This window comes from Drosophila eugracilis, unplaced genomic scaffold, assembly GCF_018153835.1.
Source record: "Drosophila eugracilis isolate 14026-0451.02 unplaced genomic scaffold, ASM1815383v1 contig_2159, whole genome shotgun sequence".
Lineage (NCBI taxonomy): Eukaryota > Metazoa > Arthropoda > Insecta > Diptera > Drosophilidae > Drosophila > Drosophila eugracilis.
This window is the reverse complement of record NW_024573043.1, coordinates 709,413-723,073: the sequence shown is the minus strand read 5'-3', so window position 1 is coordinate 723,073 and position 13,661 is coordinate 709,413. Positions and strand designations below refer to the sequence as shown.

The 13,661-nt window shown below is 45.4% G+C and overlaps 1 protein-coding gene across 1 annotated transcript in view; it reads right to left on the bottom strand.

Annotated features, from left to right (window-relative positions):
* Positions 1-13,620, bottom strand: part of LOC108116020 — a 38,799-nt gene extending 25,179 nt beyond the window's left edge. The window contains 10 exon segments of the mRNA XM_017227707.2: positions 336-1,130; positions 2,781-3,029; positions 3,031-3,707; positions 3,764-4,078; positions 7,720-8,310; positions 8,722-9,390; positions 12,471-12,600; positions 12,662-12,878; positions 12,933-13,190; positions 13,456-13,620. Coding sequence (XP_017083196.2) covers positions 336-1,130; positions 2,781-3,029; positions 3,031-3,707; positions 3,764-4,078; positions 7,720-8,310; positions 8,722-9,390; positions 12,471-12,600; positions 12,662-12,878; positions 12,933-13,190; positions 13,456-13,529 — 3,975 coding nt within the window. The 5' untranslated portion in view covers positions 13,530-13,620.
* Between the last annotated feature and the right edge of the window lie 41 nt (positions 13,621-13,661).

Genomic DNA, 13,661 nt, shown 5'->3' with positions numbered 1-13,661 from the left:
GCCAGTCAGTCAGTGAGTTCGTAAGGATGTCAGTCGGTCCGTTAGTACGTCATTCGGTATTCGGCATTCGGCATGCGGCATGCGGCAGGATGCGCTCCACAGTCTCCTGCAGAATGCACAAAGAGCCCGGCCACACACTTGAGTGCACAAATGTTCAATAAGAGTTGTCAGAGGAGCACCCCGGCACTCGAATTGCCTTGGATGCTCCGTAGAGTTGGGCGAAAACACACTCGTAAAATAATCTGCACAATAAACAAGCTGGCGAGCAGCGGCAGCGGCGGTGGATTGTGGACTGCCAGCGGGCCCGACTGTAATAAGACGATTTAGCTGCTTACCTCATAAGTGCAGACAATGTCCTCGCCCTCTCCATCCGCATCCCGTCCAGAATCGCAGCAGGCATTACTACGACCATCCTTCGGCGGCCGCTTCGAGTCCTGCTCCTTGGCGCCGCTGTTTTTGTTGTCGATGCCACAACGAAAATTTGCGTAGTACGACCGCAGCAGCACGTAATTTAAATTCGAAATAACTTCGGCGTATTTATTCTGGACCAGCCAATATTTATTGTGATGGCAGAGCCGGAGTTTGCTCAAGAGCAATTTGGGTGAGATGGCAAACACACAGTAAGGTTCCAGTTTGGGATCGAGATCGGTCTCATTACCCAACTGGCCAGTAGTTGGCCAACCGTGGCTGCTACTCCTTTGGTCCTGCTGTTGCTGCTGCTGCTGCTGCATGCCAGTCGATTGCAATTGGAAATCATTCAAAAGAGCAGCCAGTAGCTCATCATTATCAGTGGCCGAGGACTTGGCACATGTCCCGGCATCGTTAGGGCGCCTTTGTTGCTGCCGTTGACTGCTTAAGGCATTATCCTGGTCCTTTGCAAAAGTTTGTTGGCCAAATGTTTGCGCCTGGCCCGGACGCTTTTGTTGTCCACTTGAATGTCGTTGCAGGTCCTGCTCTAGCTCCAGGTTCTGGTCCTGCTGTTGCTGCTGCTCCTTCTGCTCCTGCTGCTGCTGATGAGCATGATAATGACATGGCGGCTCTGTCAAATATTTGGACACCACATGCGGAAATATCTTATCGAATGCATTCAACGCTTGTATAACCACTGTGTGGATCTCATCCTCAAAGCCCTGCAATAAGTGGGGGAGAGCAAAAAGTTTTTCGGCTAAATTTCTTTATACAGGATCTCAAGAACAGGCATAAGACGGCCACGGCCAAAACGAGACGTTGGCTAAGCGAATTTGTGTTTTATTGTTTGCACAAGCAAAAAGTTTTCCACAATCACACAGTGGCCAGCTCTCAGGCATCCTTTCCTTCCCCATTTCCCTCTCCTGCCCACCATCCGGGCATCCATCTGAGAGTGTGTGCATTTTTAACGAATCTCTAACAAGCTTTTCCTAGCTGCAGACCCGGCCAAAGGGCTATTGTTATCAAAGTTGCTTTGCCTTTGGCCCGGGGATGGCCTGCTCCAGGGAAGATCTTCCCGCTTTTCAGTCCCAGCCCCAGCCCCAGACCCAGTCCCAATCCCAAGCTCTATCTCGTTTTGGCTTCAATTTTGGTATGCTGGCAAGTGCCATTGAGACGGATTTGCAGCCATTATGTAGCAGGCATCTAATGTGATTTTCAGCTAGCACGTTCTGCGTCCCATTCTCATTCTCATTTACATTCCCACTTCCCATCCTTCCCCATCTTCGCGTGCATCTCGGTGCAACAACATTGCATAATCAAATTGCACTTTTGGGGAGGCCAGCAGCCAGCAGCAATTTAAATGTTCGGTGCTGGCCACTAAATTATTGAATTCAATAAGAAACCAGCCCCGCATCGGAACCCCAACTTACTGCCACGGCCAATCCCCAGACAGAAATCAATGTGCAACTTATGCGCACATTCTGCATACCGGAAGGGTAGGGCGTGAGTTGGGAGGGTAGAAAGTAAGATGGCAACGGATGCGCGCTGTTCCCTTTAGGGGCATTTGCACTTGCACATTGCGAAGACGATAAGAATTTTCTTTCTTATTTTCAAATGAAAAACAACCAACCACACAAAATGCCGCCGGCTAAGCTCCAACTGCAACTGGCTCGAGTTGGTGGCCGGAGCTGGAAAATATTCAAAAGGCAGCAGCCATTGATATGGACACGTGTCCGTGTCCGTGTGTGTTTGCCTGCATGTGTTAAAATATGTTAGCTTGATGGTTTAACATAGAAAAAAGTACAGCGAAAAGGTGGGGGCACATATTTATAGATATAGAATGTTTGTGCAGTGGGGAAAAAAAGTGGGTGAACTACGCCACTGACACATAATAATCCAGCACAGGCGAAGATGGAATGCTCTCGGAATAAAGAATTTCCCAGTAAAATTCTACAATTCCTATGTATTAGGAAGAAAAAAACTTAAAATTCTATTTTCTCAATTAAGGTTTTCCTAACCAAAAGTGCACAGCATAATAAAGCTTTAAGCCAAAACGAACCTTCTAACCAAATTCTCTATACCTCTCGCAGGGTAAAACAAATAGTCGTCGTTCTACGTGGCGTATTCGTTATGCAAACGCAGGGGAAGAAAATGGAGTAACACGGAGAATAGGAGAGGGACTGCAAGTGGGCGTTCTATGACAAAGATATAGCGCCAGATATACAAAGCGGGTTAGCATACATGTAATGTGGCTTACCATTAACTGGGTACCGTGGGATGGGAGGTACCCATTAAAGGAACTTTCATCGTAGTGCCTGTGGCTACGAAACGCTTTGTGCGAATATCGTGTTCTGGATTAGCGACGCACTTACCTTCAACAAAATGGCCAGCAAGTGTTGCAGACCGAGATTACGCTGCAGTTCCAGAATCAGACCAGCTCCGCTGGATTGTAAGAAGTAGCCCACAACCTGCTGGACTCCACCTCGCAAGATGGGATCGCAGTGGTCATGGAAAAGCAAGACATCAGAAATGGCCTGACATCCTTTAGCTGAGAGATTCCCAGAGGCAGGCGTTGATCCAACCACACCTGCACGGCTGCGTGTAGATTTTGTGCGCTTCGGGTGGACGAGGTGGCAGACTCAAAGGAGGCACATCCTCACTTGCCACCGTGGGCTGAAATGAACTGCCAATGATATCGGATTTTGAGAGTTTCTCTTCGTTTGCTGATTTCTTGATAGCCTGCGATGATGAAGTGCCTCCAAGTAACAGAATCGAAGCATCTGCACTGCGACTTAGAGTTGGTGTCGGCTGTTGCAAGTAAGCCGGACAGGTGCTGGGGCCAAAGTGATCATCCTTGATGTCCAGCAGTAGCAGGTTGTCCTCCAGCTCCGGCTGAATAAGGCTACTGTCCATCGAAGGCTTCTCTCCACCCACCTGAGAATTGTCGCTGCTCTGGGGACTGGACACCTGAGTACTGTCGCCACTGACAACCTGTGAGTTGGCCTCCTCCAGCAGCTGCAGTTCCTGATCGCTGATCTCCAGGCTGAGTTGGAGAACTCTTGGTGCCAATCGGACACATTGGGAAATCACAGCCAGGGATAGACTCTTGATGGAAACTCTGCTTATGCTATCCGACTGTAATCCCGCCGCCTGTCCACTGAGCAGGAACCTAGCTGCCACCAAACGAGCTGTGTAGTACACCAAAGACTGCTCCATGATGCTGCCAATTTTCACGGTGATCAGGGCACGACCGACAACTGTCTGCCGGAGCGGCGAGTTCTCCACTAGAAAGGGATTAGCTGCGGAGATAAAGCTTCTAATTAGTGTCTCCTAGGTGCGACAGCCAGCGACTTACCGTTGGGCGTGCTTCGTAACTGCGGTGTTTCGGGCTTAGAGGCTGCCACTTCCACGGCCGGGGCATCCATCATGAGGGCTGTGGATGCCGTGTGGGAGGCGGTGATAGAGCAAGAGTCCTCCACGGGCGTGGGCGTCTCCGCAATCGAGGGCTGGCGTTCTGGCGGCTCCATGTTGCTGCTGCTGGCCAAGGAGCTGAGTGAAAGCGTGAGCGAGGCCGTCGAGATGGCATCCGATTTGTCGGCGGGAGCCGACTTGGAGGGCGTGGATTTAGAGCCGCTTGATTGACGAAACAGCTTACTGACCGACTCCGAAGCTGGAAGCACAAAAGCCCCGAGTTAGTGCGCCCCGTCGAAGGTCTAGCAGATAACTTGGTTTGACACTAATGCCAGCAATGGCGTTGGCTAATTTGCGGCCACTCCAGACGGCCAATTACCCGGCACATTCGTCTATCGTGGCAAACTTTGTGAGCCATGAGGCCAAAGGAAAATGCAAGGATCCGGGTGGTGGTTTTCTATGTAAGTATGTGTGTGTCTGTGTGGGTAAAACCGCTAAAACTATTTTCTTTAGCTACTTTTTATGTTGTTCTATTAGCTTGCCGCCGCGGGAAAAACTTGCCGGCTCTCCATCTTGTATTGAAAATTAATTGAAAACTTCAATTTCATGGAAAGTACGAGTATAGTGCAGCCACTCGCTTCCCCCCACTGACCACTTAAGTGGGTTAAAAATGGCTGCATCTTTTAGATGCACTTGTTGTGGCTTTCCCAGTTGTTGTTTTTTGTTATTGTTCTAATGGATGTTCCGGCCGCATGCAAGTGCTGTAAAAATTAGAGCAACCACGAATCCACGACTGCGGCCAACAGAAGCAGCAGAGCACTTTATGGTCCAAGTGCTCGCATGTATTGTTCGGGGGAGATAAACTAAGAGTACATAGGAAGGCTGATCAGTGTTTTACTAGTTTATCCTTGAACTGGTAGTGGTAGTCCCACAAATTGGTTGCAAGTATTCAAAAAAGTTTACTTCTTTTAAATTTAACCAACGAAAAGTCTAGGGTAGCAGCTAAATTAGATAACCAAAAGCAGATCCTTTGCGATCTTTCATAAAATATGAATTTGGTATCCAGCAAATGCTAGTCTGAGATTTAATCTTGATGTCCTCTATTTTAAAATATTTAAAAAGCTAAGTTACATCCTTAAATTAACAAGTAATCCTATAATCCGAACCCGCTTTACCATCTGAATTACATTGGCATTCCCTCAAATTAGCGAAAGCTGGTTGCTCATAAAAGTGCCCCGAAATCAGGGAGCCCTGCATGCAGTTTTTATGGAACTTTCATGCTCATACACTCGCCAGTAATTATGTTTGGGGTTGTGCCGGAGGTTTGGCTGCCATTTTATGCTTTAATAGTTTCGCCTCCATAAAAGTGAAAACGACAGCAGCTCCGCGCAACTTCGGTCGAGTGTTTTCTTTTTTATTATAAAATCACGTTGAAAATGCAAACAGCAATGGAAAAAAAGGAACAACACACAAAAATGGCAAATAAAACTTTGAAGCGTATAAGCAAAGAAGGGAACAAAACCCCAAACTAGGCGACAATGAAAACCGCGTAGGAAACGCGGGCTCTGGTCGGGAAAACCGCGGGGAGAGGGTCTCATGGCTGCTACTTTATGCCCCCACCATCCTCCAGACGGGCAAACTCTCTCTCTCCTTGCCAGCACACATGTAAATGTTTTTTACAGCTCAAGTTACATATGTGGATGCAACGAGAGGTTCTGAGAAAAACAAAGGACAGGCAAGACCAACAGTCGTAAAAAATTTTTTATGAAAATAGGGTAAGATGTCGGGTCTAAACTTAGCCGGAGATACTATAAGGAATTAATTCCCAATTTTTTCCTGTTGAAAAATGTTTAATTATTGAAATACTTACTAGGTTTTAACTATAAATTTGTTAACATTCGTTTTACAAGATAATATATATATACATTTTTTTTTAAATACTTTTAGTACCCTACCATCACATACCAATAATATGTAAAAGTTATGAATTTCCCTTAATTACTTTTAGGAAAACACTTAATTCCTATGAATAGATCAAGTGACAAGAGTTTGTCCCTGGAGTCCTTGCCAGAGTATACTAATCGTCGGGGCTCTGATGCAGATAAAGACGAGCGGCTGTGGCTGTGGCTGTGGCAACACATATCCATACACCATATATAAAGCCCCAGATATACGAGTATGTACATATTTATAAAAAAAAGAAAAAACAAACAACCGGCAATAACTACCGCGGACGGACGGACGAGCAAGGCAGCGCAAAAAGGCTGATAGCGCATAAGTGCACAAAAGCAAAAACAACTAATACGGCTCAGGAATAACAACAACAACAACAACAGCAACAGCAGGCGATGGAAAGGACGAAAATAAAAACAGCTAAACGCGGAGCAGGCAAAGTGCAGCAACTGATGGCTGGCTCCTCTCGTTTTGGCTGACTGTTCCTGGCAATGCTAAATAAACCCGTACACACAACACACACACTCTACACACATGCACACCCCCGCCAAAAACACACACATTGTACAACACACACGTATACTGTGACACAACATGTAAGCTTGCATACATGCAATTTGAGTAACCGCATTTTATCACGTAACCCATTTGTCTTAACCACTTTGTTGCCAACTTGCAGTGTGATGCTTTGGCCAAGTGGCAGTGGCGGCACAAGAAAACCAGCAATGAGGTTGGCAGGCGGAGAGTTTTGGGGCCATCGCACAGCGCAAATGCATTGCCATGTTTCAAGCTTAATCCGCATCCCTCGCACAAAACTTACACATACATATGTATGTACAAACTGGCGCACAAGAAATGCCGGATTTAAGCCTAACATTTACGTCAAGTAGATGTGGGTTTTTATACGCACCCCTTCTGCTCCTCCGCCCAAGCAGTTGTCTTTATTCCTCCCTTTCCAGTACCACTCTGCTCCGCCCACAACTCATTCGCTTAATTAGTACTTCCGGCTCAGTGCAGTACATTTCCTTTGTTTATTACTAGCCTCCACCCCCGCGCACTAACTAACGACAGGACATGGGTCTGGCATCATGTCTGCCACTCTGCCACTCTGCCACTCTTTCTTCTTCTCCTTTACGTTTATAGGTCAGGGGAAAAGTGTGGCACACTTATATGCACTTGGCTTGCGCTCGTTACTGTGAGTCGATTTCAGCAAGTTGAGCATTCGAGCAATTTAAATATTAAAATAAATTATATCAAGGACAGGGCAATCAATACGCAATGAAATGTCAGCAAACAGCATTAAAAAAACTTTGTTCGCCCATGCCTTCGCAGTCATGTTAGTTGAGAAGACAAAAGCTAACGAAAAGATGCATCTTAGGTGCACGGGAAAAAACTAAAAACTAAACCTCTGAGATTGGAATATTAAGAATAAGACTGTGATAAGGAAATCTTGCATTTAAAATCTTTCAAATGAATTCAATGACAGTCTTTCAAATGAATTAAATGATCTTTTAAGATCAAAATGTTTAGCTATAAGGACAAATGGTAATTCCCATCCTCAGAGGACGAATCTTGTGCACGAACTGCCTACTGCGCTTGACTGCCGTGGAGAGTTGCGAGATGCAGCGGCAACAATTACGCTTCATTAAATCGCAAGTGCAATTGGCAATCGAGGACGAGTTGCCTGCGAGTCACGTCTGCAATGCTGCCGCAATTATGCAAATAATGCCATCGAATTTCGCCCAAATATAGCAAATAAATGCGGAATTGTTTGGCGTGAGAAAACAAAAATCAAAAGAGTGAGGAAAATAGAATTTGGTGGGGACTGCGGTAGACCGTGAAATGCAATAACATCGAATGGAAATAGTTTTGAACTTGCTTCGCTGACTTTGAACTTTGCTAATGAAATATTTGTACGGGAAATAGTCATAGTTATGGCGGGCTTACCTGCATTGGAATGCGACAGCAGATTGTTGAAGAATGTGCCAATAGCTGTTGCATCGCCGGATTCCACCGAATCATCCGCCGGAGGATGTTGTTGTTGCTGTTGTTGCTGCTGCTGCTGCTCTTTGCTGCCGGCAATTGTGATTTCGGCTTCGAAATCGATGCTGTTGAAAGATTCATTGTCGATGTCACTCAAATGCTGGGATTTGTCATCGCTGCCGGCGAGCAGATTCTGGAGAGATGACTGATGCTGCGGTTTAGGCAGCCCCCCGACATCGGCATCAGCATCAATCAGTTTATCGTCCTGCGATGCTGCTGTTGCTGTTGCTGCTGTTGTTGCGGGCAATTGCAATGCCGCTGACAGCGTCTGTTGTTGTTCATTTAGTTGCGACAGGGTTGTAAAGTCATCACACTCGGCACTCAGCAGCTCCATGTCGTCATCATCATCCTCCTCCCCATCCCCCATGCCATCGTCATCCTCGCCCTGCCGCTGCTGGTGTCCTTGCCCCTGCCTGTCCTCATCCGAGGCAACGCATTCGCTGATGCTGCGTGCGGCATTCCTAATGTGGCAGCGCTGCTTCGTTGCGTTTCCCCCTGGAAAGTACAAAAAGGGGAATGAGTGTGGGCATGAGTGTGGGTTAGCCTTACAATTTGTGTAAATATTTGTGCTGGATTCCGCTGGCGGCAAATGCAAATGCAAATTTGGCCTGACCTCGTTCCTGCATGTGCCGCCGCCTAAAAGCATGCACTAATAATTTTCATATGTGCATTGTGTGTGGGTGTCTCCATCAGCCTGTGCAATTGCTCAATTTTCTTGATTTCGGCATGGTCTGTCTGTTGGTTCCGTTCGTCTGTCTGCCCGTTTGCCTGTCAGCCCGTCCTTCCTACTGCCCCCCGAGTACCTCTGATCCTCTGTCAGCATGTCACATTTCCACATGACTGCCCGCAAACACACACCCAAACCCGCAAACCATCTCGACTTGCATTCTGCCTTATTTGCCATACCTTCATCAGCGACGGAACTTGGAGCCTCGGTCGTGGCATCTTCCCCGGCATTAATTCCCAGCGAGCTGTTGTCAACCTCGAGTTGCTGTTGTTGCTGCCGCTGCTGCTGCTGATGTTGCTGCTGTTGACACTTCGCCTGCTGCAGTTTTGCATTTGAATTCTTTTTCATTTGCATTGCACTGGCCCCAACCGCCAGTTTATCGTCATCCTCATCCTCGCGCTGCTGTTGACTTGTCGCCACTTCGTAATTTTTCAATTGGAATATTTGATTCTTTAATGATTTCCTTCGCCGCAAATACTCATTGTGCTGCAGTTGTTGATTGCACAACAGTTGGCGCAAACTTTGGCCCAGACTCTGGCTACATTGGCCATCGGATGGGGTGTCCAGGGCCTGGAGTATGCCGTTGATGACCTCCAGGGTGGCATTTATGATGGCGTGATTCGCGGTGTGCTGCGTGCTCAGCAGGTGCAAACAATAATCATAAATTTCAATAATTTGCCGGCAGTCGGAGGTCGTTGTCTGCTGCTGTTGCTGTTTCTTGCCGGCCAAGGACTCGGAATCCTCGTGGCTATCGGCGCTGTAGCCGCGTATGAGTTGCGGCAATAGGAGGCGCAACAGCCCCAGGGCTCCCAGCACGCTGCTCGCTTGCTGATCCGTCAGCAAGAGTTCTGCAGGAAGAGTATGAGAAAAAAACACAAGGATAAGTTAGTTAATGGAGAGAAACTTATGGCCGCTGTTGATACAAATTAAAAACGCTCTTCAAACTTTTTGCGCAGCGTGCGCTGGCAATTCCAATTTGCTCAATAAGCAATAAGCGAGCACCAGAAACCGATAGCAATATCGGGATACCCATTGCTATACCTTTACCCACTTCCATTTCCTTTTGCGTTTGGCCGGCCAATTGCAGTTCATACTTCTTTCGTGTTCTTGGCAACTTTTCCCTCATATGTTTTGCAACAAATTGCCTCCAATTAAATTTATCTCGTTGAAAACTTTCCATCTGATATTTATAGACTTCGCACACATGCACCCACCCACTGAGACTGGGCTGGAGACTGCGAATGCTCGACCTCCCGCAGTTCTTGCTCTTGTTGTCTCTGCTTATTTGTCGTTTCATTACGTATACGCCACCAATCACAAAACGCCATGTTGGAAGTTTGTTACTCAATTAGTTTTCATTTTCTTCCTTTGGGGCGCAAAATTGAAAACACTTCTCGCCGGAGAAACTTTTTACATGGCCCTCATGGCAGCCAAGTGACTTTGCCGAGCGCAACTTGCGGCCTGTTTCCATGTGTATCAATTAATTGCGGCAGAAGCCGCAAGAACTTTCTGCGAAATTGGCGAGGCCGAAATGGGCGAGAGGGCGGCTTCATGCTGGGCACGTTTAAAGACTGCAATTAATAGCCTCACGAAAGGTGTTCAGTTTGAGGTCTACTTATTGGAGACTCGAGAGAATGTCACAAAATAATCTTGAACTCTGAATCCCTAGCATTTGCAACAGAAAGGCTTGTCCTTGTGAGTTCATTGTTCAAGAACTACATGGTATACTTTAAGTTAAACATTTAACTAGAATAATAATTATTAATGAAAGTCAGAATTAATTTTGTTCAAATCCAACATGAAGTCAAAGTGAAAATGATTTCTTAGATATACTCAACCAGCTGGACCCTTAGACGGCACTTTCAAAGAGATCAGCAGCTATTTGAGAGAATGAATTGGTCATTTGGATTGTTATGCTGCCACAGTTGACATGAAAAATAATTTTCACTTTTTGTTTAGCTTGGCATCATAAATTTTGCATGCGCCCTTTGCAGCTGTTGGCTTTGCTGGCCTCGTTCGGCTGGCATTTGTTTACAACGTTGATTATCCGCTTTAAAGCTGCACAGGAATGAATATCTGATTCAATTTCGCATGAATTATTGCATGGAAGTGTCCAAGTGCATAAATTTCATTTCGTCTACGGGCGGAGACAAACAAACGGAGATGGCGAGGGCGGGCCTGAGGTCTAGGAACCCAGCTCTGAGCTCTGAGGTCTGAGGAGACTAAGGACTAGGGCCGTACTTTGTGTCTGTTTGTTGGGGCATGCCAGGAGGATGCCAGTAGGATGCCTGGAAACAGGCAGCCCAAGTACTGCCGCTATGATGGGTGCCCATAAAAAGAGGCGCCAGACTGTATAAGGATGCGCTGAAGAGTTGCCTGGCATTGTGCCTTTGCCGAGAAGTGGCATAAAGTTGACACAGGAATAGAAGACCAGTGTGCGGCAGGGGAAGGAGCAGTCGGGCCAGCAGCAGGGCCCAGGAGCTGAAGGAGTTGATTTGAAGGTAAACATTTGGACAAGAAAAGAGCAAAGGTAAAGTCAAGTCGAAGCTTAATTTATATGAACTTAGGTAAGGTCAAAATTTAGACTGCCATATATGATGAATCGCAAAAAGTAATCCGAGAAAATGAATTAGTTTTTCTAGCCAGGCATCTCACTTTAATTGTTTGCAAAAGCCCTGAGCTGAGGTTTATTTAAAAACTTTGTTGGGCGTCGATTTAATGCATTTTGCAGTACAGGGCAGTGCAGGGCTCATAAAAAAGCAATGGAAACTGTAACTAAGGTGCATTTACCTCTTGGTCGACGTTTGCCAATAATATTTTCATGAAAATTCAATAAAAAATGATTTGTGCTTGCAATTTTTAAGCATTTTCACATGGCTCACGTTGCCATGACTTTTGTTTTTGCCGCTGCAGTTATTGCTGCAGTCCGCCAGTCAGCAAATGCTAAAATAAAAACTGCCCGCTATCGTTGTCTAAAATCAAAACAAATCTCAAAAAACCATACATATACTATATATATTCGATGGCTCGTCCATCGATTGCGCGAGGTAACCAACAGCAATGTAGAAATATAATTTATATCAACTGTCTAGTTACTTTTATTGTGCCACCATCACCCTCACCCACCACCCATTACCACAGACAAACAAACCCATGGCTGTGATTGCATTCACAATGCGAGTTTGAATAAAACCCGAAAAACCATCTTTCCCCCGCTCACGTACCTCGCAGTTCGATGGCTTTATATTTTGGTAAGGTATTTTTCATGGATTTGCGGCTTTTTAGAATATTAAAAATATTTTTTACTAACGGAACGAGGGCGAGCGCGAGCAACGAGCCCAACAATATATATGCAGATCTATGCGAGGCTTACTATTTGGCCGTTACACGCTTTTTAAACACCACTTTCATTATTGATGAGAATATAAAGAGCGTTCTGCTGGACGTGCTCGCAGTGAAAATGCGTTAAATAACTAACAGCAATAACACCGAATTGTGGATTAGTTTACGCAAATCTGGACGAACAATAACGGCTTTTATGAGTGCACGCGATGTTTCAGATTAAAGGAGGTTCAACTGGTAACATTTTTTGAAAGAATAATTGTGTTTCACAGTTTTTGTTTGGCCTGTTTGAGAAATCTTTAGTGGGTATAACTTTAAAAAATATTTGAAAAACTAGTTTTATCTTTTTAAAATAATGGCTAAACATAAACAAAAAAACTTTCAACAGTATTAAATAAAGTTCTCTCACAGTCAATATATAAATCTGTTGCTGATCACGTACTACTTTGGCATCTTATTTCTATGTATCCCTGATATTCACGAACAATTAAGGAGCTCGGCTATCCATTACAGATGCTGCTCTCTAACAAATACAATTTTCGCATTCCCATCAGGCGCTTCATTTCCGTTCTATGCTGGTGCTTACCCATCACTTTGCTGACTCCATGTCTGGCCATGAGGCTCCTATTTCGTGCATGCTCAATCAGACTGATGCAATTTTGGGCTGAGCAGCGACGCTTCACGGCACAATCGGAGCTAATATTGTCTAGAAAAGTCTGCAAAACCCAACAAGGAACTTAGTAAGTCCATGTAATGCATAATAAGGATTGTTAATACCTCGAAGAGTTTGCAAGATTCACTGTCGCTAAGGCCCTGTTGTATGTACCGACCAAAGTGTTTGACAAAGTCGCAGAGAGTTTCCTGAAGCAGTGTCTCCTTGCGCTGGGAAATAGTGGTAATGCATTGCAGCAATCTTACGGCGTACCACTTAATGTGTTTCTCCTTTACTTGTGGGGCATAGTACGAGAACAGATTCAAACAAATCCTCAAGGATCTATAAAGGAAAAATGTTTTAGGATATAGAATTTCAGAATACTTGATAGCTTACCTTTGATTACCATTCCGTTTGATCTCACCGTACAAGTCCATAAGTATACGGCTAACCCGAGTTTTTTCCAGTGCCCGCAGGATCTTGTTGAGGTTCTCCTCCGCACTCATCCTGACCACGGAATCCACATCCTCGCAGAAGAGCAGCAGGACATTCGTGGCTGTGCCACAGTGTGCTGCATAGTTTATGTGCCCCGCCAGCGAAGGCGACATGATGCACTCGGCAATCTGCTGGAAGCAGTTGATTTTCTGCTTTTGACTAAGGGAATTTCAGGTAATTAATAATAAGTATAGGTATGTGGCATGACGTCATAACGGATGCGCTTATTGTTTAATGTTAAATGCATGGGTTTAAGAACTTCATCTTTTGGGTATATCACCTGCAGGGTATTGAACTCTGCAGATATCACCTTTACATTCGATTTGAATCATTATTGTTCCGTAATGAGCAACAAACTGTTGCCGGTCCCCTCCCCAAAACATTCGATGCAACCGAAAACAAACAAATAAAGGTTTATTCCCACCTGCATTCCGTATTCCGCAGTTGTTCTACAAAGCCGACAAACTTGTCGTTGACACTGGACCTGGATTTGTCCATTTTTATGTCTAAAATAACGACAATAAACGCTATTTGAAAACAAAAGCACAGGAAAACATTGCACTTTTGTTATTATTTTTATCAGCTGCAACACCAGTGTTACCAGAGGGTGAAGGTGCTGAAACGTACCAT